Genomic DNA, 25,639 nt, shown 5'->3' on the forward strand with positions numbered 1-25,639 from the left:
CACTCGGCCAGATTTGGGCAACTCTTTGTGGCAGTGCAAAGGGACCTTAAGATAGGGTGATCAGACAGCAAGTGTGAAAATCGGGACGGGGTAGGGGGTAATAGGGGCGTATATAAGATAACCCCCTAAATATCGAGACTGTCCCTATAAAATTGGGACATCTGGTCGCCCTACCTTAAGATGAATGTAAATTACACGTACACTTATTTTAAGTCCCGTTTATGATGCCAAAGTGGTATAAAGGGAATTATTGTAAATGAGAAATAGCCCCACAAAGTGTGTTTTAATGCAGCATCCTTGATTGTTTGGTTGTTGTTTTGGCTGATTTTTTGGGGGCAGGGCTTGCTCTACTTTGCAAATTTGAATAATCTTCAATGAATCTCCAGATCAATGCAAACCAGAGAGATTCTGCTGTATTTTGTTTTATGTAGCTGTCATTTCCGAATGCACTGTGGTAGCAAAGGGGAGGGGTAGGGGGTGGGGGAATTGCAGAAGTGGATGCCTAAAATGTGTGAATAAAATTTGTCTGTGTCCCTGTTACACTGGCAAAATGGGTGCAATGGGGCTGGTTGAAGTTATTTAAATGATTGGGGTTTTTTGGTCAAAAATGGCTTTTTAAAATAAAAAAGTCTCAATTCTTTTCCTTCTATTAAAAATCTGGAAACCAAATTGTATTCTATTGGTTGATATTTTAACATTTATTTTCATTTTGTGCATTTCACTTTTTCCTTCTTTTCTTTTTTCTTTCTTTTCTTCCCTACCCCATTTCTTGTTTTTCCTTTTTTCTTTCTTTTTTCCCTTTTAAAAATGACTAACATGATATTTTTCCTGTCATTTTCAAAAACCAAAAATGTAGAATATTTTTGTTTTAATTTTTCTGTTTGAAAATTTAAAATGTTTGGAAATGGGTAAAAATGCAAATGTATTTGAAAAATAAATTGATCAACTTCAAGTCCTGCAAACCAAAAGTAATTTACAATTTTCAAATGGGTGCAATGGAGCTGTATGAAATTAAATTGCATTCTTCTTTTTTTGATCCTTTCCAGTGTGCAAAGCAGGGAACTACATGCACAAGTCACTGTTTTCAAATGAAAATATAATATAGGGTTGGTGGCTCCAAAAGGTGAATTGCCAATCTTTTTGGGTGCAATTTTGGTGGCCAATTTTGGAAATGTGGCTCATATTCTGTCATTGCTTTGAAATCTCGACTAGTTCTGTGTTTACTATACAAATAATAAATCCCTCAGAGTACTGGAAAGCTGCTTTCTGTCAATACCATTCAGTTTTTTAGCATTGGAATTGAGAAACGATTTTAATCCAGACACCAAAACTCTCTCTTGTAAAACAAATCCTTGTGGAGAGAAAAACAGTCAGACTCCGTGCAATATATTGCAAATGCTGGGATTTGTGCATTTCATAACTTGCCCTTCCTCTTGTTCTTTCGAAGAGCTTTGTGAACTTAGCTCCTTGTCTGAAAATGTTGGGGGGGGGGGTTTCATAAGTGTTTGCAATTTGCTGGCTGAGTTTCATTTCAAAGCCGCCTTCACATTCTGGGCCTGGAGCCAAATGAGAGTTCCATTGTCTACATCAGTTTCATGAGGAAATGCTGGCTAATTGCTTTCTGCAGATACACAGTGATGAAACACATGCATAAGCTCCTCCCTTTTCCATCTTATCCCCTGTGTATATATTCTGTCCAGGGCTGCTCATTCTTGGTGTCAAGAACTCAGGAATTCTTGCAGTATTTTTTAAATGTTGCTGCTGCTGTTTGGTTTTGAGCTGTCTCATCTCTAGCAGTTTGAGAGCTAAGCAACATGGAAACATCAAATTTCCTGCAGAATGGGAATATTCCCAAGGACACAAACAATTCAGGATGCAATCGGATGAACCTTTGCACTTTGGCTCTTTTAATACTGGTTGTGGTTCCACTTTTGATAGTCTGCTTTCTGTGCCGTCATAGCCAGGTAAGGAGAGCGCAAAAATGCCAGCGAGTATAGTATATTAGTATTAATTATTTTCATTATGACTGATATCTTAATAGAATTGGATAATTGCAACCTTTAGTTCTGTTCCTTCTTGGAGCCAATGCTTTGTCAGGACTGCTTTCAACTGCTCAAGCGCTTTAACCGCTTCTTTTGGGAAACTGTTTCATTCCTATTGCTTTCATTTAAAAATGATAAAAAGTCAGTGTTTTCTTCTCATCTGTCCTCTCCTACTATGCCCACTGTTGTTGTGCATTATTATTGTTTATGATTATCTGGCAATACCTATTAAAGGAAGGGCTAGACTAGGAGTCCATTGGTTCAGCAGGGCCACCCAGAGGATTCAGGAGGCCTGGGGCAAAGCAATATTGGGGGCTTCTTCCATAGAAAAAAGTTGCAATACTATAGAATACTGTATTCTCATGGGGGACCCTGCCCCACTCCCCCCGCCCCCCGCTCCCCGGCGGCCCTGGGAAAAACAACATTTAAAAACCTTCCGCATCTTGGCACAAACCCAGTTTTGAGAGAACTTCTTTTCGAGTCACCTTTACAAGGTATCAGTGGTTCTCAGCATCAGCTAGTGCTAAAAGGCACTAAAGCTCATTAAAAGCGTTGGACAAATATTTTCCATCAAAACTTTTTTTGGATCGAAAACTAGGGTTTTTTAAAAAGCAGAAAAAATCACGGACAATGTCTGCTTTCCTTCAAAATTTGTTGTGGTTTTCTTTAATTGAAAAGCTGAAATTAGTCTGCCAAAACCTGAACATGGTTTGGGGTTTCAGAAGTGTGTGGCCAAATATTTGCTGCTTGCTGTGTTTGATTGTTTAAAGAAACAATAAAAATATTCTGCTTAAAAAAAATCCAACCCCCATCCACTTCCTGATCCCTGACTGCCCCCCTCCGAATCCCGAACCATCCTGCACCTTATCCCCTGACTGCCCCCCCAAGACTCCTCCCACCAACCCCCCCTGCTCCCTGTCCCCTGATTGCCCCAACCCCTACCCCACGCCGAGTCCTGACAGACCCCCAAATGCCCATGATCCAATCCCCCTTCCCATCCCCTGACCGCCGCCCGCCCCGAACCTCTGTCCCCTCCCTGTACCCTGACTCTCCCTGGGACTCCCTGCCCCTTATCCAACCCACCCCGGTCCCTTGTTGAGCTGTGCGGAGAAGGAAATTCTATTTTGCAGAGGATTTCAATAGGGAGGATGGAGCCCTGGATTCTGAGCCAGTCTAGCAGGTGGATTGCTAGGAGCCAAGCAGGTGACCTGGCAGAAAACCAGGCAGGTTTAACTGAAACCAAACCAACTCCATAAAATACTTGTATTTCAACAAATGTTAAACTTCAAAGAAACACTTCACCGGAATATTTCTGACCAGCTCTAGGTCCTAGGACTGGGTGGGTTGCTCTGTTTAAACTCCAAATGCTTGGTCCAATCAGCTCCATTCCACAAGCAAAGTATTTGATCTGGAGAAGTATTTTATGAGCCCCAGGGTTGAGTCATCTCTGGCAGCGATGCTTTATCACATGCAGAGAGAGAGTAAATGACTGCAGTGGCAGGGAAAAGCACCTCAGCTTTGTTTTAGCTTTGGAATATTAACAGAGAGCCCCCAGAAAGAAAGCATGGTTTTGAGGTTAAGAAGCTGGTTTGGAGTTTGCGCGATGTGTGCTCAGTTCTGCCTGTCACAGACTTTCTGTATCACCTGAGGCAAATCATTTTATAGCCCAGGCCTCAGTTCCCCATCTCTAAAATGGAAATAAATCTTTCTTTGTTGGTCTTGTCCATTCAGATCAGAAGTGTTGTGGGGCAGGGTGTCTGTACAGTGCCTAGCATCATGGGGCCCTGATCTTACCTGAGCTCTCTAGGTTCTGTTGCAACATTAATAATCCCCCAAGAACGCACTCCTGCGCACCAGCTGGTCCTGGGTCTCAAGAGATGAAAAGGCAAGTCCAGCAACCTCCATGGCTATCTAGTCCCTGTATCTTTTCATATCAAATTTCAAGGCAGAGAAATTCTATTAACACCCTCATTGAAACCTTGATTGTGATGGAAACACTGACTGGGCATTAGCTACATCGATGCAAACCTCAACAGTGTAACTATAGTACAGAGGTAAAAGGACTGCCCGGGACACCCTGCCCCTTATCCAACCCCTCCGGCCCCGGCCGCTTATCCCCTCTCCCGGAGCCTCAGCGCGTGTGTCCAGGAGTGGTCCTGGACAGCGCTGCAGCCGCGTGCCTCCGGCTGGGCCTGAACTCCTCCCCACTCAGAGCTGCGTGGTAAGGGGGCAGGGCTGTGAGTTCCAGTGGGACCGGAGCTCCTGCCGCTCAGCCCGGAGCTCTGGACGTGTGTGCTGAGGTGCCGGAGGGATGGAGGATGGCGGGGGTAGGGGGGAAGCTTCAGCCACTCTTGTGGAGGCCCCTGCGGGGCCCGGGGCCTGGGGCAAATTGCCCCACTTCCCCCCTCCTCTGGGCAGCCCTGTGGTTCAGCATGCCTCAACCTCATAGAGCCTGATTGTGTAAAGTGCTAACACCTTCCACTCTCAATAGAAGTCACTAATTTTCTATTGCATTGTACTAGTTCTGTGGTGGCATGACTGCACCCACATGGCAGCAGAGTATGCTCAGCACCTTGCAGGATGCACTGAGCATTTTCTAAAATTGACCTTATTGGCTGCAGCTTTAATTCAGCCCCTTGTATGCATGTGTTATGATAGCTTTAATTACACAATCACATTACTACTTTTTCCACAGGACCCCTGTCTTGTTCAATGCACAGGTTGCACAGGCACCATAAATCTGGTATTTCCTAACTTTTCAGTGCTTGACTTTGAACCTAACATTTATGTAATGTAGTTGTCTTTGTATTTATAGCTTGACCACAGAACAACTAAGGGGCCACATGCCAACTGTCGGCCAATATCCAAAGGGTTCAAACACCAAAGAGAGGGAGGAATTTTTAAGGCAGTAGAAGAGGGTAGAGAGATGTATAGCTAGGAGGAAAAGGATGGTACTGAGCAAAGGAATAGGTTGACTATCAGAAGAAACTTTCCTTTGGGGAGATCTCTGACACTGTGGAATAGCATGAAACATGTCACTTGAAACATTTGCAACTAGACTGGACAAAGCAGTGGAGCAGACAATCCTGCCCTGGCATTGGGGAGGTCAAGGGGCCCAGTTCAAGTCAATGGAGTTGCATGTGCTTATCTCAAGACTGAATGTAGCCTAAGAGATCTCCTCCATCTCTAGCTTCTCTTCACAGTGTTCTGTGCGTGGGAGGTGAAGGTTAAAGATCCCCTTCCCTCCCCGCACAGCCCATTGATATTTTTAATGGAATTTTACTTTCCTTCCTGAAAGGTGAACACTCGCTCTTGGAGAATCCAAACCCTTGCTCTGGATGTTGTGTTTCCAGTATCCAGCTGGGCTGCAGCCTGTCTTCAGCTATAGCTCCAGGAATGGGGGAAGAAGTTCCCTATTTAGATACTCAGCATCAAAAACTGCCAGGAAATATGATGACTGTGGCTGGTGGTGTATATCATGAGTTACACTAGGGAGCCACCCTGTAAGGTGCTGATCACTCCTTCAAAATGCAGAGCACCCTCAATTCCCATGGGGCTAGAGGGTGCTCAGCACCTCACAGGAGCACAACCTGTCAGAACAGAAATTTGCAAAGCATTTAGGGAAAAAATTATCTTGGTGCAACTTTTTTTTTCTTTTAAGTTCTCCCTCTTCCCCTTCCTGCCATTCTATTTTGGAGGCATAACACAGGAGCCTCATGACATGCACTGTGCTCAAAATTGCATACCGCTGACAGTAAATTACACGTGATACTGGCAAAGTAATGCACACCCCATCCCGTAAGAGTTCTACCTCCTTCCCCTTTCTTTCCCACTGCAGAGAGAGCATTGTCTGAATAAACAAAAGCTTTTCTTTGCACTGTAGTTAGGGATGGGGAAGACCAACTGATTGAATTGATCCATCTGCAAGGGTAGGACAAGTTTGCTAGTTTGGTATTTGCCATTGCGTGAACATTGGTACAGATTTGTTATATAGGGCTAGATAGCGAGCCCCTTACTCACAGTGTCGAGCCATTACTCACAGGAGTAGCTCCATTAAAGACAATGTGAGTGAAGAGTTTGCAATCTGGTCCTTAACAGAGTGGGTAAGCTGGGCGTACTCCTCCTGCTCCCATCTGCAAACGCTTTCACAAGCTGAAAGAATAAAATGCCCTTCTTGCAATCCTGGGGACGAAGCATGGCTGAGAGCTCAAAATGAAGGAGGAGGCAAGAGGGCAGAGTTCTAGTCCCGCTGATGATGTCATTTGTGACATCTAGGGCTGGCCTTAGGGAAAATGGTGCCTTGGGTGAACTTCCTTTGAGTTTAAACAAAGTCCAGTCACACACCTGAAGTTTACTGGAGAAGCTTGTAAGTCACGGTAGGGACTGTGCACCTACAGCAGAGACCGCTGCAAATGGCACGGGCAGCCTCAGTGCTGGCTCGCTGTAGCACCTGAGCTTCTGGCACCAGTGGTAAGAATGCCAGGTTGGCGGCCATGTGAAGCACAGGGGGAATGGCAGCACTGTGAGGCACAAATTGAAGCCCAGGCCGGCATGCATCCAGCTCGGCTGCTGGGAACTCGTCCAGGGAGCGCCACTGCCTCCACTTCTCAATGCCACCCAACTTCGGATACCACTCTGCAGCCCCAGGAGCGTTCGTCACCAGCCCAGGCGTGCCCCATCTGCCCCTGCTTCATGGGCATTAGGGGCGGATGAATGGCTACCCTGGTGGGCAGGTTGTGCCAGGCAGCCCAGAGTGATTGCAGGAGAAGCAGGTGGAAGCAGATCTCCCAGCCCCAAGGGCAAAGCCTGCCCTGCAGAGCACTGCCCCAGGCCCACCAGAGCTCCTGCAGCTTGCCCCCAGGGCAGACCCTCCCCAGCCACAAGTTATAGCAACACACCCTGCAATTTCAGCCCCTCTCCCCTGGCTGGAGCTGGCCCACCCTGCCTGCCCCCTCCACCGAGCCGGGACACCACATGTGCCAGCAAAACCACCCACAACTGGGGAGCAGAGCCCAGCCAGCAGGCATTCACCTCTTACCCTGCCTGGGCATGGCACCCTCTTGACCATGGCACCCTGATTGGTCGCCCATGTCGCCCACCCATAAGGCCAGCCCTGGTGACTTCACATGAATCACTTTAGCTCTGGAGAGAGCCAGGAGGTGGGAGGATTAGTCACAGGGCTTTGAGGCCTTCAATGGAAGGTGCTAGAGAAGGGCAAAGTGTCATCTGTGTGTTTTGAGCTAAAGTGTTCTGACCACCCCAATCTTTTGGGCAGCTGAGTCAGTTAATAGAATTATCCCTGGATGGTGGGCATTTCTCTGGCAGCATGGAAGGAAAGGCTCAGCTATGTATTAGCCAGAGGTGAAAGTAAGCCAGTCCGGTCTGGTACGGCGTACCGGCAAGAGCCAGTATGCTGTGCTGGACCGCACCGACTTCCACGGCGGGGATTGAAAGGGGTCTGGGCTGCCCGCCGCTGCAGGCAGCCCAGAGCCCTTTGAATCCTGGCCGCGGCTCCGGTGGCTGGCCTGGGGATTTAAAGGGCTCAAAGCTTCAGTCCCGAGCCCTTTGAATCCTGGCCGCAGCTGAGATTTAAAGGGCTCAGAGCTCCCTGGGGCTGCGGGCAGCCCAGAGCCCTTTGATTCCCGGCCGCAGCTGGGATTTAAAGGGCTCAGATGTCCCTGCCACTGCGGGCAGCCCAGAGCCCTTTGAATCCCGGCCGGGGCTCCGGCGGCTGGGCTGGGGCAGGGATTTAAAGGGCTCAGAGCTCCCCGCGGCTGCGGGCAGCCCAGAGCTCCTTGAATCCTGGCCATGGCTCTGGCGGCCGGGCTGGGGCCAGGATTTAAAGGGCTCCGGGCTTCCCTCAGTGGCAGGAGCTCTGGGCCCTTTAAATCCCTGCCCCAGCCCCGCAAAGCTCAGGGTTCCCCTGGTGGCCAGAGCCCCGGGCCCTTTAATTTTCCCCTGAGCCCTGGGGGCTCCCAGCCACCTCTGCAGCTGAGAGCCCTGGGTTGATTTAAAGGCTCTGGGTCTCCCAGCCACAGCTGGTTCCCCAGGGCCTTTAAATCTTGAGAGGCCACGCCTCTTCCGGATGAGGCCACGCCCCCTCAGGACTCCGACAGTACCGGTAAGTCCTGTAAATTACTTTCACCCCTGGTATTAGCTGAAAGCTGTCAGTCGTCATGTCCCTTGAACAAAGAGTCGTTTCCTCCAGTTGCTAGAAGCAGGTGCTGAAATACCACAGTGATGGGCTGAGTATAAGAACCTAAGCAGAATACTGGTTATGGGAACTCAGTCAGGATCAGTAGGTTAAAACTAAGGTACACAATGGTGCAGGTGTTTGTCCTCTAGCCTTATTTAGATCAATATAAAATACTGCATGTTTCCATTGTAAGCAAAGTCTGGCAGCGTCTACAGTGAACTACCGAAGCCATTCATGCCAGGAGATATGAGACCAAATCTAGGCCAATGCACAAATTCAATGACCTTTGAAGTCCCATTTCATATGGATCAGTCAGACAGCTGGCCAGTATCCACAGGACAGATGGAGTACTGCCAACTTATGGATGTAAACAGACACATTTTCACTCTACTGTGTGTTTTCCAAGCTATGGGGCATTCCTACAAGGGAGGGCAGTAAAAACGACTAACCAGGGTCTGAATTCGTTCCCATTAAAAATATGTTTAGACTATATGGGCAGTGGCCGTCTTTCTTAATAATATATGTACTTAGGACCTATCGCAAAGGGGGTCCGGACAGGGGGCTCAGGGTACGACAACAGCAATAACAGATAATAATCATTGATGAAGAGGAGGAGGAGGAGAAATCTTTCCACATGGGTTGTTCCACATGTAGTTTCTGTATGGGAGAGGCCAAGAAATGGAATTGAAGTTGCCACAATCAAGAAGTGAGGTGATTGGCTCCCCTAATGGGTACTAATGTCTGTGGTTTGTTTTTATATTTGGTGCAAAAGCCTGTGAAAATATGCACAGAAAACAATTAATAATTAATAATATTTAATAATATTTAACAACGTAAAATATATTAGGCCACTACTATCTAACATAAGAGATTTACACTAATATTTGAAAACGTTGATTGTTTACACTTGTAAGTAAGAGAGTTACTTCCCTTTTCCCATTTCATATGGATCAGTCAGACAGCTGGCCAGTATCCACGGGACAGATGGAGTACTGCCAACTTATGGATGTAAACAGACACATTTTCACTCTACTGTGTGTTTTCCAAGCTGTGAGGCATTCCTACAAGGGAGGGCAGTAAAAAGGACTATCCAGGGTCATGCTCAGACAGACCCTTTGGTTGTTCTCCAGAGTCTTAGTTTTCATTTAAAAAAAATTAGTCTCTGGCTATTAGTCTCTGTTATAGTTGGGAAGAAAATCTTCAAAACCTGATATGAGTACAACTGATACAATGTCTATCTAAATTTGCAGACAACCTGAAACTATAGCTATGAAATGCAGCATTCAACAGGGGCTAACTCAGATTTCAGTGATGATTCTTTGACATCACTGCTAGCTCTTTCACTGCTCTTGAAAAGTAATGTTCCATTGCAGTTTTAAATAAAATAAACCAAATCAAACATTTCTTAACTATGTCTTTCCTTAAAACCACAATGTAAGATAAAATACAATTTGATTTCTTTTAATAAAAAGTGGCAAAGCCACATGAAAAGATGCAGTAACAATGTTCCTGGAGGGTTATCTGTGTGGTTTAAACCCAGAATCTCTGCATTTAAACTTATGAGTGTCTACCACCAGAGTTAAAGGTCTAGAGCTGTTACCTTGAGGGCAGTACCAGATTCATAAACCTCTAAACATGCTTTATCCACTAGTGGGTGACAAAGAGACCCTATGTAAACATGGGGTACAGTTACATGGCACCAGCCAGTGCTGTGTGATGTCTGATGGTATCCTGTGTTGTTTAGACTCTTACTCTTAGAAACACCAAAACCACCATGAACATTTAAAATGAAAACAGTCCTAGGGTGAAATGCCATTTGGGTTAAGCAGCTGCTTTCCAGTGAAAGTGAAGAGCCAATTGAAAGAGACCCAATAGAAGTCTGTCTCCTCTGATAACAGGAAGACTTCTGCTGCCTGGGACCTCTCCCAAACATACACAGAACATTAGTTGATAGATGTAAAAATCCCAGGCCATAACATGCAACATCCTGACCAAACTTTGCTTCTCTTCACAGTCTCCGGAGATCTGCTGGGCTCATGCAACTTGTAAGTATCAAGATACTGGAGTGGGTTTCTGACTTTTACCATTCACACAGTGCGGTGAAGGTGACTAGTTCACAATTATGTACTCAGCAGGCTGGAGTATTTCTCCCCTATCTATGAACAGCAGTAAATAATGAAAACAGAGAAACATGAAGCCCAGGTGATCTAGTGGCTATTGTAGGCAACCGGGTGTCAGTTGCTTCTCAGTTCTGTTCCCAGCACTAGCTAGCGGTATCAGATGAATCATCTCTCTTAAAGTGCAGTTCTGCTTTGAAACATGACTGTACAAACAGCATCCTGGGGTTCCATATTTATTGTCTCTCAGTGACCGCAGATCAAATTCTCAAATGTTACTAATTTTAAAAGGGGGTGGGGGGAGGGGTGTCCTAACTGCTAGGCCTGTAATCTCATCCTAGGATCTGAAAATCAAGCTGAAGTCTTTTGGCTTAACACAACAGCAACAAGAAAGATTTTGAAAATGAAACTTATTACATCTGTGAGCAAGACCTTGTTTTAGCTTGTCACTTCCTTACTGACTTAAGCTAAATTGATATAAAATCCTTTTAACCCAAATTAAGAATGTACCAGATTATTTTCTAAACAGACATAATTAAATCAGCAGAATTTTTCTGTGTAGACAAACCTTTCCTTAACAATTCTGTTGATGATGTCCGAGTGCCTGGATAGACTCCAGCAGTCTCCCCGAGAGGTGCTGGCTCTGGAGCAATAACAGGACTAAACAATAGGAAAGCAGATACAACTCTGAACACAAATACAGACATCAGATCTGATGAGTCAGGAAATACCATATCCACACTCACTTTTCAGAGTGAAAAGCTTACTCGCTGGGATGGGCTGGATTTGTGTCTGCTGTTTAATTCAGAGTGAAACAAGAATAAATGGACACAAATCAGATGTCAGGAATTATAACATTTAAAACAGTCGGAGATCACTTCAACTTCCCTGGTCACTCAATTACAGACCTAAAAGTCGCAATTCTTCAACAAAAAAACTTCAAAAACAGACTCCAGCGAGAAACTGCAGAACTGCAATTAATTTGTAAACTAGACACCATTAAATTAGGCTTGAATAAAGACTGGGAGTGGATGGGTCATTACACAAAGTAAAAACTATTTCCCCTTGCTAATTTTCCCCCTACTGTTACTCACACCTTCTTGTCAACTGTTTGAAATGGGCCATCCTGATTATCGCTACAAAAGTTTTTTTTTCTCCCGTTGATAATAGCCCACCTTAATTGATTAGTCTCATTAGAGTTGGTATGGCAACACCCATTTTTTCATGTTCTCTATGTATATATATCTTCCTACTGTATGTTCCATCTGATGAAGTGGGTTTTAGGTCATGAAAGCTTATGCCCAAATAAATGTTTTAGTCTCTAGGTCCCACAAGTACTTCTTGTTCTTTTTTTTTTGAGGAGAGGTAGTTAGTTATTGGAGAGCACAGCTTATCTTTTAGAAGCAGAGGGAGAGCTGGGCTTCGCCCTGCTCCCCTTTACCTTAACCCCTGGTTGACTCCAGTGGACCATGCTGATTTTAGACTGACTGAGGATCTGCCCCATGAACAGCAATCGAATGATTTAAGATGGGCTCAGACCAAAACCCTGGACTAAAAGATCCCCTCATTTCCTGGGTGTCAGAATCTGAATCTGGGTCTGAATAACAGAATCCCAGCTCCAAACAGCCCAGAACTCTGGGAGTTGTTCAGAGTCTGGGTCCTGCTCTGAATTTTGTGGCTCAGACCCTTCCCTTTCCTCCCCAAAGACCTCAAATCAAAGAGATGAGGAACAGGTAAGGAGGGAGATGAACTAATGGAGAGCATTTTCAGAATGACAAGGGAAAATCTAGGAAATGGGCTAGACTTTGAAATATAATTAACCACCTTGTATGCGTTTCGCTTTGTTTTCTTCCTTGTCTGGTTCCTTTATGGAAGCACCTTCAGAACATCGTGATCATGAAATCATATGGAAGTGGAACTTGACAGACTGCAGTAGCTTCGTAAGGAATGGCTCTGACCAAAAGCTGGAGATCCTGCAAAGTGGCATGTACTTCATCTATGCCCAGGTGACCCGCATAAAGAAAATAGAAAGTTATTTTACGATGTTGCTGTACAAAGATGAGAATATTGTCCTCAACCAGATGACTGGAACAAATACTGGGGAGAACACTGCCTCCATCAATTTCGGGAGACCATATTTTCTGAGCAAGGGGGAGAAGCTGTTCTGTAAAGTCAATGATGGACTTGAACACATCTTGACAGAAAATCTGACTTACTGGGGGCTGTACAAAATGTAACAGACTTCCACTCGGAGTCAGCTTCTCTCACCCTCCAAGGAACATTAGGAAACTAACCCCTGAGTCTGAAATGTTTGCAATTTCTCTGCATCAAACTCAATACAATGATGCTTTGAGCTTTCTCATCTTCCTGGTGAAGTAATTCAGGGTACACGCTCAACAAGCCGTGAATGTGCGACTCCAGTAATGACATCAGATTGTCACAAGTTATGGGAGGAAGACACTTCTCGAACAACTGTGTGAACAAAGAAAAGCAATACCTTGATGTGTTAGAAATGTTAGTTCTAAAATCCCAGGCAAATGAGTCACTCTGTTCTTCTCATCTTGCACTGGTAAACAGTTCCACTCCATGGCTGGCTGCCTTTCCGTGCGGGGTGAAAGTGATTATCATTTGTATATTTTGTGAAGTGCCTTGGAGGTCCGTGGACATGAAAGATGCTATGTCAATGTAATGTATAATGTACATACTGTACATAACCTGGACAAAGAGTGGCCTGTCTGGGATTGAGGGACCAACATGTTTAAAAGCAAATGGGATAGAGGGACAATTCCTTGCTCCTATCCAGGGCTTCAGTGGAACATCCTCTTCTTTCTGTCCCCTTCTCTCCTCACATCACACCCAATTTTAACAAGGGAAACTGCAGCTGTCCCAGTCCCCTCAGGGTGAACCCTGCCCCATCATCCCTGGGGATTCACACCATTTAGGAGTTTTGCATTCAGAATGAAGGCAAACTATATTTTCTCTTTGAACCATTGAGTCCAATGCAGGAGTATTGAAGGTGGCACACACAGCCTGTGTCTCCACATTAAGATTCAGGGTTCCCTTGACCCTCACCATTTTCTATCATTCAGTGCTGTAACATGGAACTTAACAGGGCAGATAAAGTCAGACAGAGCAGCATCTGGACTGGAGGGGGACCAGGCTTCAAATTCTCTTAACATTTATAGCTGCATTGTGCAATATAAGCAGATGTAACATTTGTCATTGAAAGGAAGTGGGGTACCCATATCTCTATTGATGGGAGGGCACAACTGTAGAAGTAAAGGTAGAGAAAGAGAGTGATCTAGTCAGGAGAGCTGAGGATTGAGATTGTTGAGCTGTATCATATGCTCCTCTACTGAGTCAGTGTGTGACCTTGGGTAAGTCACTGTGGTTGTGCCTCAGCTTCTCCTCGCTAAACAGGCATAACAATGTATTTACCTACCTCACAGGGATGTTGTGAGGCTGAATAAATGGACATTGTAAAGTGCTTGGAAATACTCCAATTCCCTGTTCTAGTGCTGTGGTTGGCCACGGTCGGGCTTTTTGTTCCTTGATTGGCTGTCCTAGAGCAAGCTCCTCTGATAGATATACGCTTATTTTCATACCAATAGCCACATTTGCATGAATAAAGCTTCCCCAATCATTCTTTGAAACAAATTACATGGATTTTCATGGACAAACAAACAAATACAAACACTATTGGACTGAATCACAATTTAGGGTTAGTTTGGTGCAATGTAGCTGGTATGCTTTTATTTTCTGTGTATTCCAACATTAAATATTATGGCGCCTGCTTTACAGAAGTGGCTGCCATTTTGTGTTCATTTTTAGTGCACACCATTAAAGAGGGGACACAAACATACATACAAACAGTGCTCTCTCATGGAGACTTTACCTTGGTTCTTTCTTGTTTAGTTAATTACCCTTAATCTAGAATAAAGTTTTTCAGAATAAAAGTGTACAGTGCCTTTGTGTACGGCCAAACATGATCGCTTGCAAATACATTTATCCACCCTTTACCTAGCTTGACTGCTCTGCCGGTGTTTGGCCTGCAGAATCTGACCCTCAGTACTCCCATGTGTAAGGGATAATAGTACTTAGTTCTTGGCTCACAGGGGGGAGGTGTTGGTTATCAGTTAGGTCTAAGGCCAGTTTTCATGCATTATAATTGGGCTAGTGTGAGGATGGTGACAAGCTGCGCTGCTCCATGGAGAACCAAGACCCTGAATCCCGCCCACTCCCCCATCCCTGAGGTTGTAGTGAACATTAGTGGGATTTGAAGGTCAGGAGAAGGAGGGTCAGTCTTCATGCTAAAGGGAGCATGTGCCTGTCCCTTCCACAGGGCACAAAGGATGTCCTTGCCTCCTGCCCACACATCTGTAGTAGAGCAAGGCCCATGGTGAATCAATGTTTATTAAGTGCTTTAACTAGGGGAAATGCTATGTAAGTGCTAACTCAGCATTATTATGATTCCATCACAGCTACTATCAATAATAATCAGGAAATGCATGGGGTTGCATTCTAAAGGGGTTCCTTCTCAACAGGCTAAGCTTGGCCATGTGAAGAATCCCCCCTCCCTCTGACTGCAGTATGATTTGCGTTTTAATTACCACTGGCATCTCTGGGACTCTACCGCAGTCTCCATTTCAAAAAGCCATCAAAAGCCATCAGATACCAGAGGTTACCACACACTGGTATCTGAAACACTTTTCATTCTAAGTCTGAGGGGAAAACTATGGTGCCTGAGCTAACACTGCATGGTAACTTGAGAAAGGTTGGCTTTAAATGAAGACTTTGGATTGGTGTCAGCAACGACAGAAAAGAAAGTTTGGTTTCGGAGATATTAGCTTATAAATTGCTTCGAGGTTCACTTTGTTTGCATCCAATGGGCACTCTCATAGGTGGAAAGATATTTGTACCTCTTAATTAGTGCTACACTCAGGGATCTCACTCGTCCTCTGAGGCTTAGCTCATCAATCAGCACACACACGATGTAAGTCTTTCTCTGGAATTAAATATGCCGTGAAGATTTTGAGGATCTGATTCAGCTTTTCTTTTAGCCTTTTGATAAATGATAGTGTTACTCACTAGGTTGTTGTGATACATGAAGTGCAGGGAGAGTAGCTCCCTTTTATGGACACCCAGCCAGCCAGTTAGCTGTAAAAATCCCTCTTGATCTGTTCTCTGCTTGCTTTAGCTGTAAAGGGTTAACAAGCCCACAGGTAAAAGAAAAGGAGTGGGCACCTGACCAAAAGAGCCAATGGGAAGATAGAACTTTTTAAAATTGGGAAAGAAACTTTCCCTTTGTCTGTTGGCTCTCTGGGCTGAAGAGACGGGGCAGCAGGAATGCTGTGTAAAGTTTGAACCAGATATGAAAATCATCAGATCATATCTAGAACTACTTTAAACAACCCAAAGGTATAAGTAGAGAAGAATGGTTAGCTAGATGGGATCAGATTTATTTCTGTTTATTTTTTAAGGCTTGTGGATTTCATCTGTGCTAAGCCCAGATGCTTTTGTTTGCTTGTAACCTTTAAGCTGAACCCCCAAGAAAGCTATTTTGGGTGCATAATTTTTGTAATTGTTTCTTTTAAGATCTAGCAAAAACCCTAAGTTCCAGATGTATTTTTTCCTTTTTTGTTTTTAATTAAATTTAGCTTTTTAAAGAACAGGATTGGATTTTTGGTGTCCTACGAGGTTTGTGTATATGTTGATTAATTAGCTGGTAGCCACAGCTAATTTCCTTTGTTTTCTTTCTCAGCTCTTCCCTGGAGGGGGTTGAAAGGGCTTGAGGGTACCACACAGAGAGGAATTCCCAGGATCCAAGGGTTTTTTTTGCATTTGGTGGTGGTAGCATTTACCAAGCCAAGGTCAGAGAGAAGCTGTAACTTTGGGAGTTTAATACAAGCCTGGAGTGGCCAGTATTAATTTTTAGAATCCTTGCGGGCCCCTACCTTCTGCACTCAAAGTGACAGAGTGGGGATTCAGCCTTAACAGTTGTGATCAAGACACTTTCAGCTCATGCACAGCTCAGTTTCACCAGCTAAACATGGACAGACAAAGAGACAAAAGAAGGGAACCTGAAAAATGTCGTAAGTATGGACAGACACAGTGGATGGTGATTGCTATCATGGCAAGCAAAACTATTGATCCTTTCTCAATATATCCCCTGCTGGCCTTTCTGAAATTGGGAGGCTGAAAGGGAGTCCCGTCCTGCCCAGGTACCAGAGGGGATGGAATCTTCCTTACTCCAGATGTCAGACAAGCAAGTGAAGCCCACAATCCAGTACTTTCTAAGGTAGGTTGTCAACACCAAGGTCTGAAGATCCTGTAGGCTACGTAACTGTTAGACTCATACGCAGGAGCCGAGGTAAAGGAAAAGGCAGGCACTACAATTCCAGCAAAACAAAACTGAAAATAGATCCTGTCAAATTAAACTTGATATTTTTTTATGAGATTACACGTTTGGCTGATAAAGGTAACAGTGTTCACATAATAGACTTAGACTTGGTAGTGCATGATGTTTTGATTAACAATGATATCAAATTAATGTGGCACACACTAAATGGATTAAAAACTGGGTAACTGATTGGTCTCAAAGTGTAATTGTAAAATGGGGAATCATTGAGCAGGTGTGTTTCTAGTGGGGTTCCTCAGGGATCAGTTCTTGGACCTACATTATTAACATTTTTATCAATGACCAGGAAGAAAACATAAAATCATCATTGATAGAGTTTGCAGATGTCACAAAAATTGGGGAAGTGGTAAACAGCGAAGAGGACAGGCTACTGATACAGAGCGATCTGGAGTGCTTGGCAAACTGGGTGCAAGCAACAATATGTGTTTTACAATGGCTCAATGTAAATGTCTATGTCTGGGAATAAAGAATGCAGACCATATTACAGGGTGGGGGATTCTATCCTAGGAAGCAGTGACTCTGACAAAAGATTTGGGGATTATAGTGGATAATTAGGTGAACATGAGCTCCCAGTGGGACCCTGTGACTGAAAGAGCTAATGTGATCCATGGACACACAACCAGGGGAATCCCAAGTAGGAGTAGAGAGATAATTTTACCTCTGTTTTGGCACCGGTGCGACCACTGCTGGAATATTGTGTCCAGTTCTGGTGCCCACAATTCAAGAAGGATGTTGATAAATAGGAGAGGGTTCCGAGAAGAGCCACAAGATTGATTCAAAGATTAGAAAACCTTCTTTATAGTGATAGACTCATGGAGCTCAATTTATTGAGCTTAACAAAGAGAAGGCCAAGGGGTGACTTGATTTCATTCTATAAGTACCTACATGGGGAACAAATATTTAATAATGGGCTCTTCAATCTAGCAGAGAAAGGTCTAACACGATCCAATGGCTGGAAGTTGAAGCTAGACAAATTCAGACTGGAAACAAGGTGTAAATTTTTAACGGTGAGAGTATTTAACCATTGGGACAACTTACCAAGGGTCATGGTGGATTCTCTATCACTGGCAAATTTTAAATCAAGATTAGTTTTTTTTCTAACAGATCTACTCTAGGAATTATTGTGGGGAAGTTCTCTGGCATGTGTCATACAGGAAGTCAGAACAGATGATCACAGTGGTCCCTGGCCTTAGGAACCTATGAATCTCCGCTGTCTGTGTTGACACTATAGCAATTGAGCTTTGTGGCTATGTTTGAGGAAAGTGAATGTTAAGACTGTTTGACAGCGTCCAATAGCAGTCATATTTTATATGGCAAAGGAACAGGATTCCCAAATCCCTCACTACAGCCTCTGGCACAAAGTCAGTTAAACAATAAAGATCTGACCACACCTAAAGAGTAAGAATCAGGAGTGCACATGCAATTACTTTGTGTGAATCTGACAACAGAAAGTTATATTTAAAGTGCACTGCACCCACTAGAAAATCTGCCTTCATTTTTCTGGTATTAGTGCCTTGGATATAATCTATGGGACCCAGAAAGAAAAAGATTATAAATGTCTACAAATTAGGGCTGTCAAGGGATTAAAAAAAATTAATCACGATTAATCATGCGATTAATTGCACTGTTAAACAATAATTAGAATACCATTTATTTAAATATTTTTGATGTTTTCTACATTTTCAAATATATTGATTTCAATTACAACACAGAATACAAAGTGTACAGTGCTCACCATATATTTATTTTTGATTACAAATATTTGCACTGTAAAAAAAACAAAATAAATAGTATTAGGTGAATTGAAAAATACAAGTACTGTAGTGCAATCGCTTTATCATGAAAGTTGAACTTACAAATGTAGAATTATGTACCAAAAAACTGCATTCAAAAATAAAACAATGTAAAGTTTTAGAGTCTATAAGTCCATTCAGTCCTACTTCTTATTCAGCAAATTGCTCAGACAAAAAAGTTTGTTTACATTTGCAGGAGATAATGCTTCCTGCTTCTGGTTTACAATGTGACCTGACACTGAGAACAGGACTTCTCATGGCACTGTTGTAGCTCACGTTGCAAGATATTTACATGCCAGATGCGCTAAATAGTCATATGTCTCTTCATGCTTCAACCACCATTCCAGGTGATGAGTCCATGCTGATGACGGGTTCTGCTTGATCACAATCCAAAGCACTGTGGACCGACAGATGTTCATTTTCATTATCTGAGTCAGATGCCACCAACAGAAGGTTGATTTTCTTTTTTGGTGGTTCGGGTTCTGTAGTTTCCGCATCATAATGTTGCTCTTTTAACACTTCTGGAAACAGGCTCCACACCTCCTCCTGATCAGATTTTGGAAGGCACTTCAGATTCTTAAACCATGGGTCGAGTGCTGTAGCTATCTTGAGAAATCTCACATTGGTACCTTCTTTGCGTTTTGTGAAATCTGCAGTGAAAGTCATCTTAAAATGCACAACATGTGCTGGGTCATCATCTGAGACTGCTATAACATGAAATATATGGCAGAATGCAGGTAAAACAGAGCAGGGAACATACAATTCTCCCTCAAGGAGTTCAGTCACAAATTTAATTAACAATTTTTTTTTAACAGGCGTCATTGGCATGGAAGCATGTCCTCTGGAATGGTGGCCGAAGCATGAAGAGGCATAAGAATGTAGCATCTCTGGCATGTAAATACCTTGCAATGACAGCTACAAAAGTGCCATGCAAATGCCTGTTCTCACTTTCTGGTGACATTGTAAATAAGAAGAGGGCAGCATTATCTCCTGTAAATGTAAACAAACTTATTTGTCCGAGTCAGTGGCTGAACAAGAAGAAGGACTGAATGGACTTGTAGGCTCTGAAGTTTTACATTGTTTTGGTTTTGAGTGCAGTTATGTAACCAAAAAAAAATCAACATTTGTAAGTTGTACTTTCACAACAAAGAGATTGCACTACAGTACTTGTATGAGGGGAATTGAAAAATACTATTTCTTTTATCAGTGCAAATATTTGTAATAAAAAAATAATATACACTTTGACTTCAATTACAACACAGAATACAATATATATGAAAATGTAGAAAAACATCCAAAATATTTAATAAATTTCAATTCGTATTCTATTGTTTACCAGTGCGATTAAAATTCTGATGAATTGTGATTAATTTTTTTGAGTTAATCGCATGAGTTAACTGCGATTCATTGACAGATCTACTAAAAATCTGTAATCCTGCTTCTCTGCTACTCTCCAAACTGCTACCCGTAAATAACTGTCAAATAATTTGATCTATTCTAGCAAAGTCACTCATGCAGAAATATTAAATGTTGACATATTTATTTCTGGAGGAAAATAAATGCATATTTTTGGTATTTTCGGGGTGTTTTATCTGAGATATGGGGACCTGAAATAGTTTCTCTGTTTTGTTCTGGCTTTGTATAGCACCTAACACAATGGTTTTGTGGTCCATGATTAGGTATTCGAGGCACTATGGTAATACAAATAATAAATAATAAAAGACGATGCATTTCAATAATACCTCATTTTCTATTTTGTGGGAAGTTCATTTGGAATGAGTATAAAAATGCCACAAGTCTGATTGTCCAATAGCTCATCTGACTTTGATAAAAAAAAAGATGATCCCTTGAAATGTTGCTAATGATTATTTTCTAAATACCAGTTTGTCTCCGATACCCAATGGTTAATGAACTGACCAGCTCAGGTAGAAATGGACAGTGGACAGAAAGTTATTAACCCTTGAATCATACAGAGTCCTAAACGGTGCAGTGTTCTTAATCTTCTTTAGCACAAATAAAATGAAATAGACCAAAACATTATACTATAAGTGGGACAGGCCCAATATGTAAACAGAAAATATAGAATATAAATACAAATAACCCTAATAAGTCCTGCAGTTTTTCCATTTGTAGAAACAACAGTTAGATCTACAACCAAGGGGCAACATTGTGCCCCACCAAGATAAACAACCAGCTCCCTCTGAAGTCCGTGGCAATTACATGTCTTCTCTTACAGTGTGAGTCACAGATTTAATTCCCTTAAGGTTCTTAGGGCTTGTCTATATTTACTGGGGGATCGACGCTGCAGTGATGGATCTACTGGGGGTCGATTTAGTGGGTCGTCAGATCACTCTCTCATCAACTCCAGTACTCCATCGGAACAAGAAGAGTAAGGGGAGTCAAAGGGAGAGCTTCTCTCATCGACATAACATAGTGTGGACCCCACAGTAAGTAGATCTAAGGGTATGTCTACACTACAAGAGTAGTTCGATTCAACTTAAGTCGAATTTGTGGAATCGACCTTACAAAGTCGAATTTGTGTATCCACACTAAGGACACTAATTCGACTTTGTGCGTCCACACTAACGGGGCAAGCGTCGACATTGGAAGTGGTGCACTGTGGGCAGCTATACCACAGTTCCCGCAGTCCCCGCTGCCCATTGGAATGCTGGGTAGAGCCCCCAATGCCTGCTGGGGGAAAAAATGTGTCGAGGGTGGTCTTGGGTAACTGTCATCATTCAACTGTCACTCCCGCCCTCCCTCCCTGAAAGTGCCGGCGGGAAATCTGTTCGCACACTTTTCTGGTCAGTGACAGCGTGGATGCCACAGCACTGCGAGCATGGAGCCCGCTGCGATCATCGCTGCACTTATGGCCGTTGTCAACTCCTCGCACCTTATCATCCACCCCTTCCACAGTCAGCTGCTGAGAAATCGGGCGAGGAGGCTCCGGCAGCACGGTGAGGACATGAAGTCTCAGAGTGGCACAGACCTCTCAGAAAGCACGGGATCCCGCTCCGTGGAGATCATGGTGGCAATGGGTCATGTACATGCTGTGGAACGGCGATTCTGGGCCTGGGAAACAAGCACGGACTGGTGGGACCGCATAGTGCTGCAGGTCTGGGATGAATCACAGTGGCTGTGAAACTTCAGGATGCGTAAGGGCACTTTCCTTGAACTGTGTGACTTGCTCTCCCCTGCCCTGAAGCACAAGGACACCCGGATGCGAGCAGCTCTGACTGTGCAGAAGCGAGTGGCCATAGCCCTCTGGAAACTTGCAACGCCAGACAGCTACCGGTCAGTAGCGAACCACTTTGGCGTGGGCAAATCTACCATGGGGGTTGCTGTGATGCAAGTAGCCCACGCAATCGTTGACCTACTGCTCTCAAAGGTAGTGACCCTGGGAAACGTCCAGGTCATCATAGATGGCTTCGCCGCGATGGGATTCCCAAACTGCGGTGGGGATATAGCTGGAACTCACATCCCTATCCTGGCACCGGACCACCAGGCCAGACAGTATATTAACCGAAAAGGCTACTTTTCAATGGTGCTGCAAGCACTGGTGGACCATAGGGGCCGTTTTACCAACATCAACGTCGGGTGGCTGGGCAAGGTTCATGACGCGCGTGTTTTCAGGAATTCTGGTCTGTTTAGACGCCTGCAGGAGGGTAGTTTCTTCCTGGACCACAAAATAACTGTTGAGGATGTGCAGATGCCTATAGTGATCCTCGGGGACCCAGCCTACCCGCTAATGCCCTGGCTCATGAAGCCCTATACAGGCGCCTTGGACAGTGACAAGGAACTCTTCAACTACCAGCTGAGCAAGTGCAGAATGGTGGTGGAGTGTGCTTTCGGACGTCTCAAGGGGAGATGGCGATGCTTACTGACTCGCTCGGATCTCAGCGAAACCAATATCCCCATTGTTATTGCAGCTGGCTGTGTGCTCCACAATCTCTGTGAGAGCAAGAGGGAGACCTTTATGGCGGGATGTGAGGTTGAGGCAAATCGCCTGGCTGCTGATTACGCTCAGCCAGACACCCGTGCGATTAGAAGAGCCCAGCAGGAAGCACTGTGCATCCGGGAGGCTTTGAAAGCTAGGTTCCTCAGCGAGCAGCGTGACCTGTGACTGTTCAGTTTCTTTACAGAGAAGCTGAACCTGCCCCTGTTTCTTTACCCAGTTACTGTTGACTATCCTCTGCAGTTGCATACCCCGTTCACCCCGTTTCCCTCCTTCCAACACACGTGTAAAAATAAAATACATGTTCCATTGTTACTTAACAAAGGTTTCTTTATTAATGACTTTGTGTTAAAGGGTTGAAACTGGGACACAGACTGTGCTGGGTAGGGTGTGCAGTGATGTAAAGACCGCCTCTAAACTCGAGGAATGACAGGCTCCTGCTCCTAAAGCGGTCCGCAGTGCCGGACTGGTTGTTTCAACGGAGTCTGCCATCCCTCCTTCTTGGGACTCTGTGTGCGGGGGCTATGTGACCTTGTTGCGGAGGAGGACGGTTACAGATTCCCCTGCTGCGTGGCTCTGTGGTCCAGGACAAGGACCGCTGCATAAGATCTGTAACCGCCCTCCCCCGCTACAAAGTGACGTACCCCCCCACCCACACAGAACATGGAAACCACCTCCCATACCGACCAGGGTGCCTACTGACTGCACTGTGTGTGTGACCTGCTGCTGATCCTGCCCCCGTGTCTGTACCCTGGTAAAGGTGACTGTCCTATGCAATTACCAACCCCCTTCCCCACCCCACCCCTTCAAACACAGTCTTCTGTACAAAAACATGACGGAAACAGTAATTAACAGCAAAGTATTTTTAATAATCAACTAGACAGTTAGGGGATGAAACTGGGATTGGGGATTGGGTGAGTCAGGAAGGGAAGGACTTCTCAAAATTTAGGGAATGGGAGCTTTTGGGTACTTGAGCACTCTGCTGGGGTTCGGTGACAGTTTTCACGGCCCCTGGCGTCCCTCCTTCTTGTTATTTTGGGTGAGGGGGGTATGGGACTTTGTGGCAGGGGAGGCTGGTTGCAGATACACTGCAGGGGGGCTCTGTCCTCCTGCCTGCGGTCCTGCAGAACATCCACAAGGTGCCGGAGCGTGTCCGTTTGCTCCCTCGTTAGTCCAAGCAGCGTTTGAGTCACCTACTTGTCTTCCTCATGCCAACTCTCCTCCCGTTCGCTTTGTGAGCGCTGGTACTGAGAGAGGTTCTCCCTCCACTGGCTCTGCTGGGGCGCCTCGGCTCGGGAGCAGCCCATAAATTTAGCGAACATCTCGTCCCGTGTCTTTTTCTTTTGCCGCCTAATCTGCGCCAGTCTCTGTGAGGGGGATGCTGGGGCAGGTCGGGAGACAGTCGCAGCTGTGTGATGGGAAAAAGGGATTGAATTCCTTGCAAAGATACATTTTTGCGAACTATGAACATAGTCTAGTCAGTCTCTGTGAACAAGACCATGCACAGCACCTATCTCATGAGCACTGACTCAGGACAAGTTCTAATTTTCGGCTTTCGCTTCCATTGCCTGGGGTCTTGCACTGGAGATCAGACAAGCGGGGCAGGACAGCAGAATCCGTGCAGCAGGCAGGCATGGTAAGCCATAGACTTTAGGCTGCTTAAAACTGAATGTATGGCACTGTCCTCTTGCTGCAGGCAATCCAGAAAGCATAAACTCTGCCCCTGTTCCACCTCCTTGCGGCTGTTCCCTGGGAAAGATCCCTGTATGCTGCCCCTCTGCAGCCTCCACCATGTGGCTCTAAACGGAGCCTTATTGTCATGCAAAGGAACAGTCAAGCATTCCCAATACTAACAGTACACAAATTGGACACTGAGCATGCCGGCAAGACCCACCAGCCAGACACCTGGGAAAGAATTCTCTGTAGCTCCCCATCTAGTATCCCATCACCAGACGTTGGGGATGTTTGCTTCTAGCAGTCACAAATGGGCCACATGTCATTGTAGGCTGTCTCATCATACCATTCCCTACATAAATTTATCAAGCTCAGTCTTGAAGCCAGTTAGGTTTTTTTGCCCCCATTGCTCCCCTTGAAAGGCTGTTCCAGAACTTCACCCCTCTGATGGTTAGAAATCTTCTAATTTCTAGCCTAAACTTATTGATGGCCAGTTTATATCCATTTGTTCTTGTGTCCACACTGGCACTTAATGTCCCTCCTCCCTGGTAATTATGACTCCGAGGTATTTATAGACAGCAATCATACCTCCCCTCAGCCTTCCTTTGGTTAGGCTAAACAAGCCAAGCTCTTTGAGTCTCCTCTTATAAGGTAGGTTTTCCATTCCTCAGCTCATCTTAGTAGCCTTTCTCTGTACCTGTTCCAGTTTGAATTCATCTTTCTTAAACATGGGAGACCAGAATTGCACACAGTATTCCAGATGAGGTCTCACCAGTGCTTTGTATAATGGTACTAACACTTCCCTGTCTCTACTGGAAATATCTCGCCTGACAACCACAGTCACTTCACATCGGTGGCTCATTGTCATCCTGTGATCAACTAATACACCAAGGTCTTTCTCCTCATTCAGGGGTGGGCTTTCCCCTCACTGGTACTGCAAGGATTAACTCTACTCTTTGGGGTGAGGAGGCCACGCACTGTCGGCCCTGCGGGGCATGCTCCAGCTAAAGACCAGATATAAAAGGGAGCAGCCCAGCTCATTTGGAGCTGATTTTCCAAGTGGAGAGGCCACCTGATGCAGGCTCCAGCTCGGGAACTGCTGAGGCTGCAGATGGCAGAAGCCAGAGACACCAAGACACAGGCAAACTCCCATGCTCCTGTGAGAGCAGCACAGGCTGAGAAGCCAATAGACCACTACACCAGGGACAGGGTAGGAAGTAGCTCAGGTAGACTAATTATTGTACTGAGTGGTGTCGGTGTGTTTCAGGTAGATGCCCTGCTGACCCAGTGGCAAGCATACCTGCCAGAGTCAGGGCTCTGAGGTGAGACCTAGTGGAGCAGGGAGGGTCTGGGTTCCCCTGAGTGGCAGCCCATTCCTCTGACCAGCCGCCAGGCCAAAACAGCCCTACTGAAGAGGGCCATTATACTGACTCTGGCCAGATCT

The 25,639-nt window shown here is 44.9% G+C and overlaps 1 protein-coding gene across 1 annotated transcript; it reads left to right on the forward strand.

The window, feature by feature from the left end:
• The first annotated feature begins 1,725 nt into the window (after nucleotides 1-1,725).
• TNFSF18 (TNF superfamily member 18) lies at nucleotides 1,726-14,300 on the forward strand. The gene is made up of 3 exons (XM_039483412.1): nucleotides 1,726-1,964; nucleotides 10,253-10,283; nucleotides 12,231-14,300. Exons 1-3 carry the CDS (start codon nucleotides 1,815-1,817, stop codon nucleotides 12,590-12,592), a joined length of 543 nt encoding a protein of 180 aa, XP_039339346.1. The 5' UTR covers nucleotides 1,726-1,814; the 3' UTR covers nucleotides 12,593-14,300.
• Nucleotides 14,301-25,639: the final 11,339 nt, after the last annotated feature.

Source organism: Mauremys reevesii, linkage group 8, assembly GCF_016161935.1.
Source record: "Mauremys reevesii isolate NIE-2019 linkage group 8, ASM1616193v1, whole genome shotgun sequence".
Lineage (NCBI taxonomy): Eukaryota > Metazoa > Chordata > Testudines > Geoemydidae > Mauremys > Mauremys reevesii.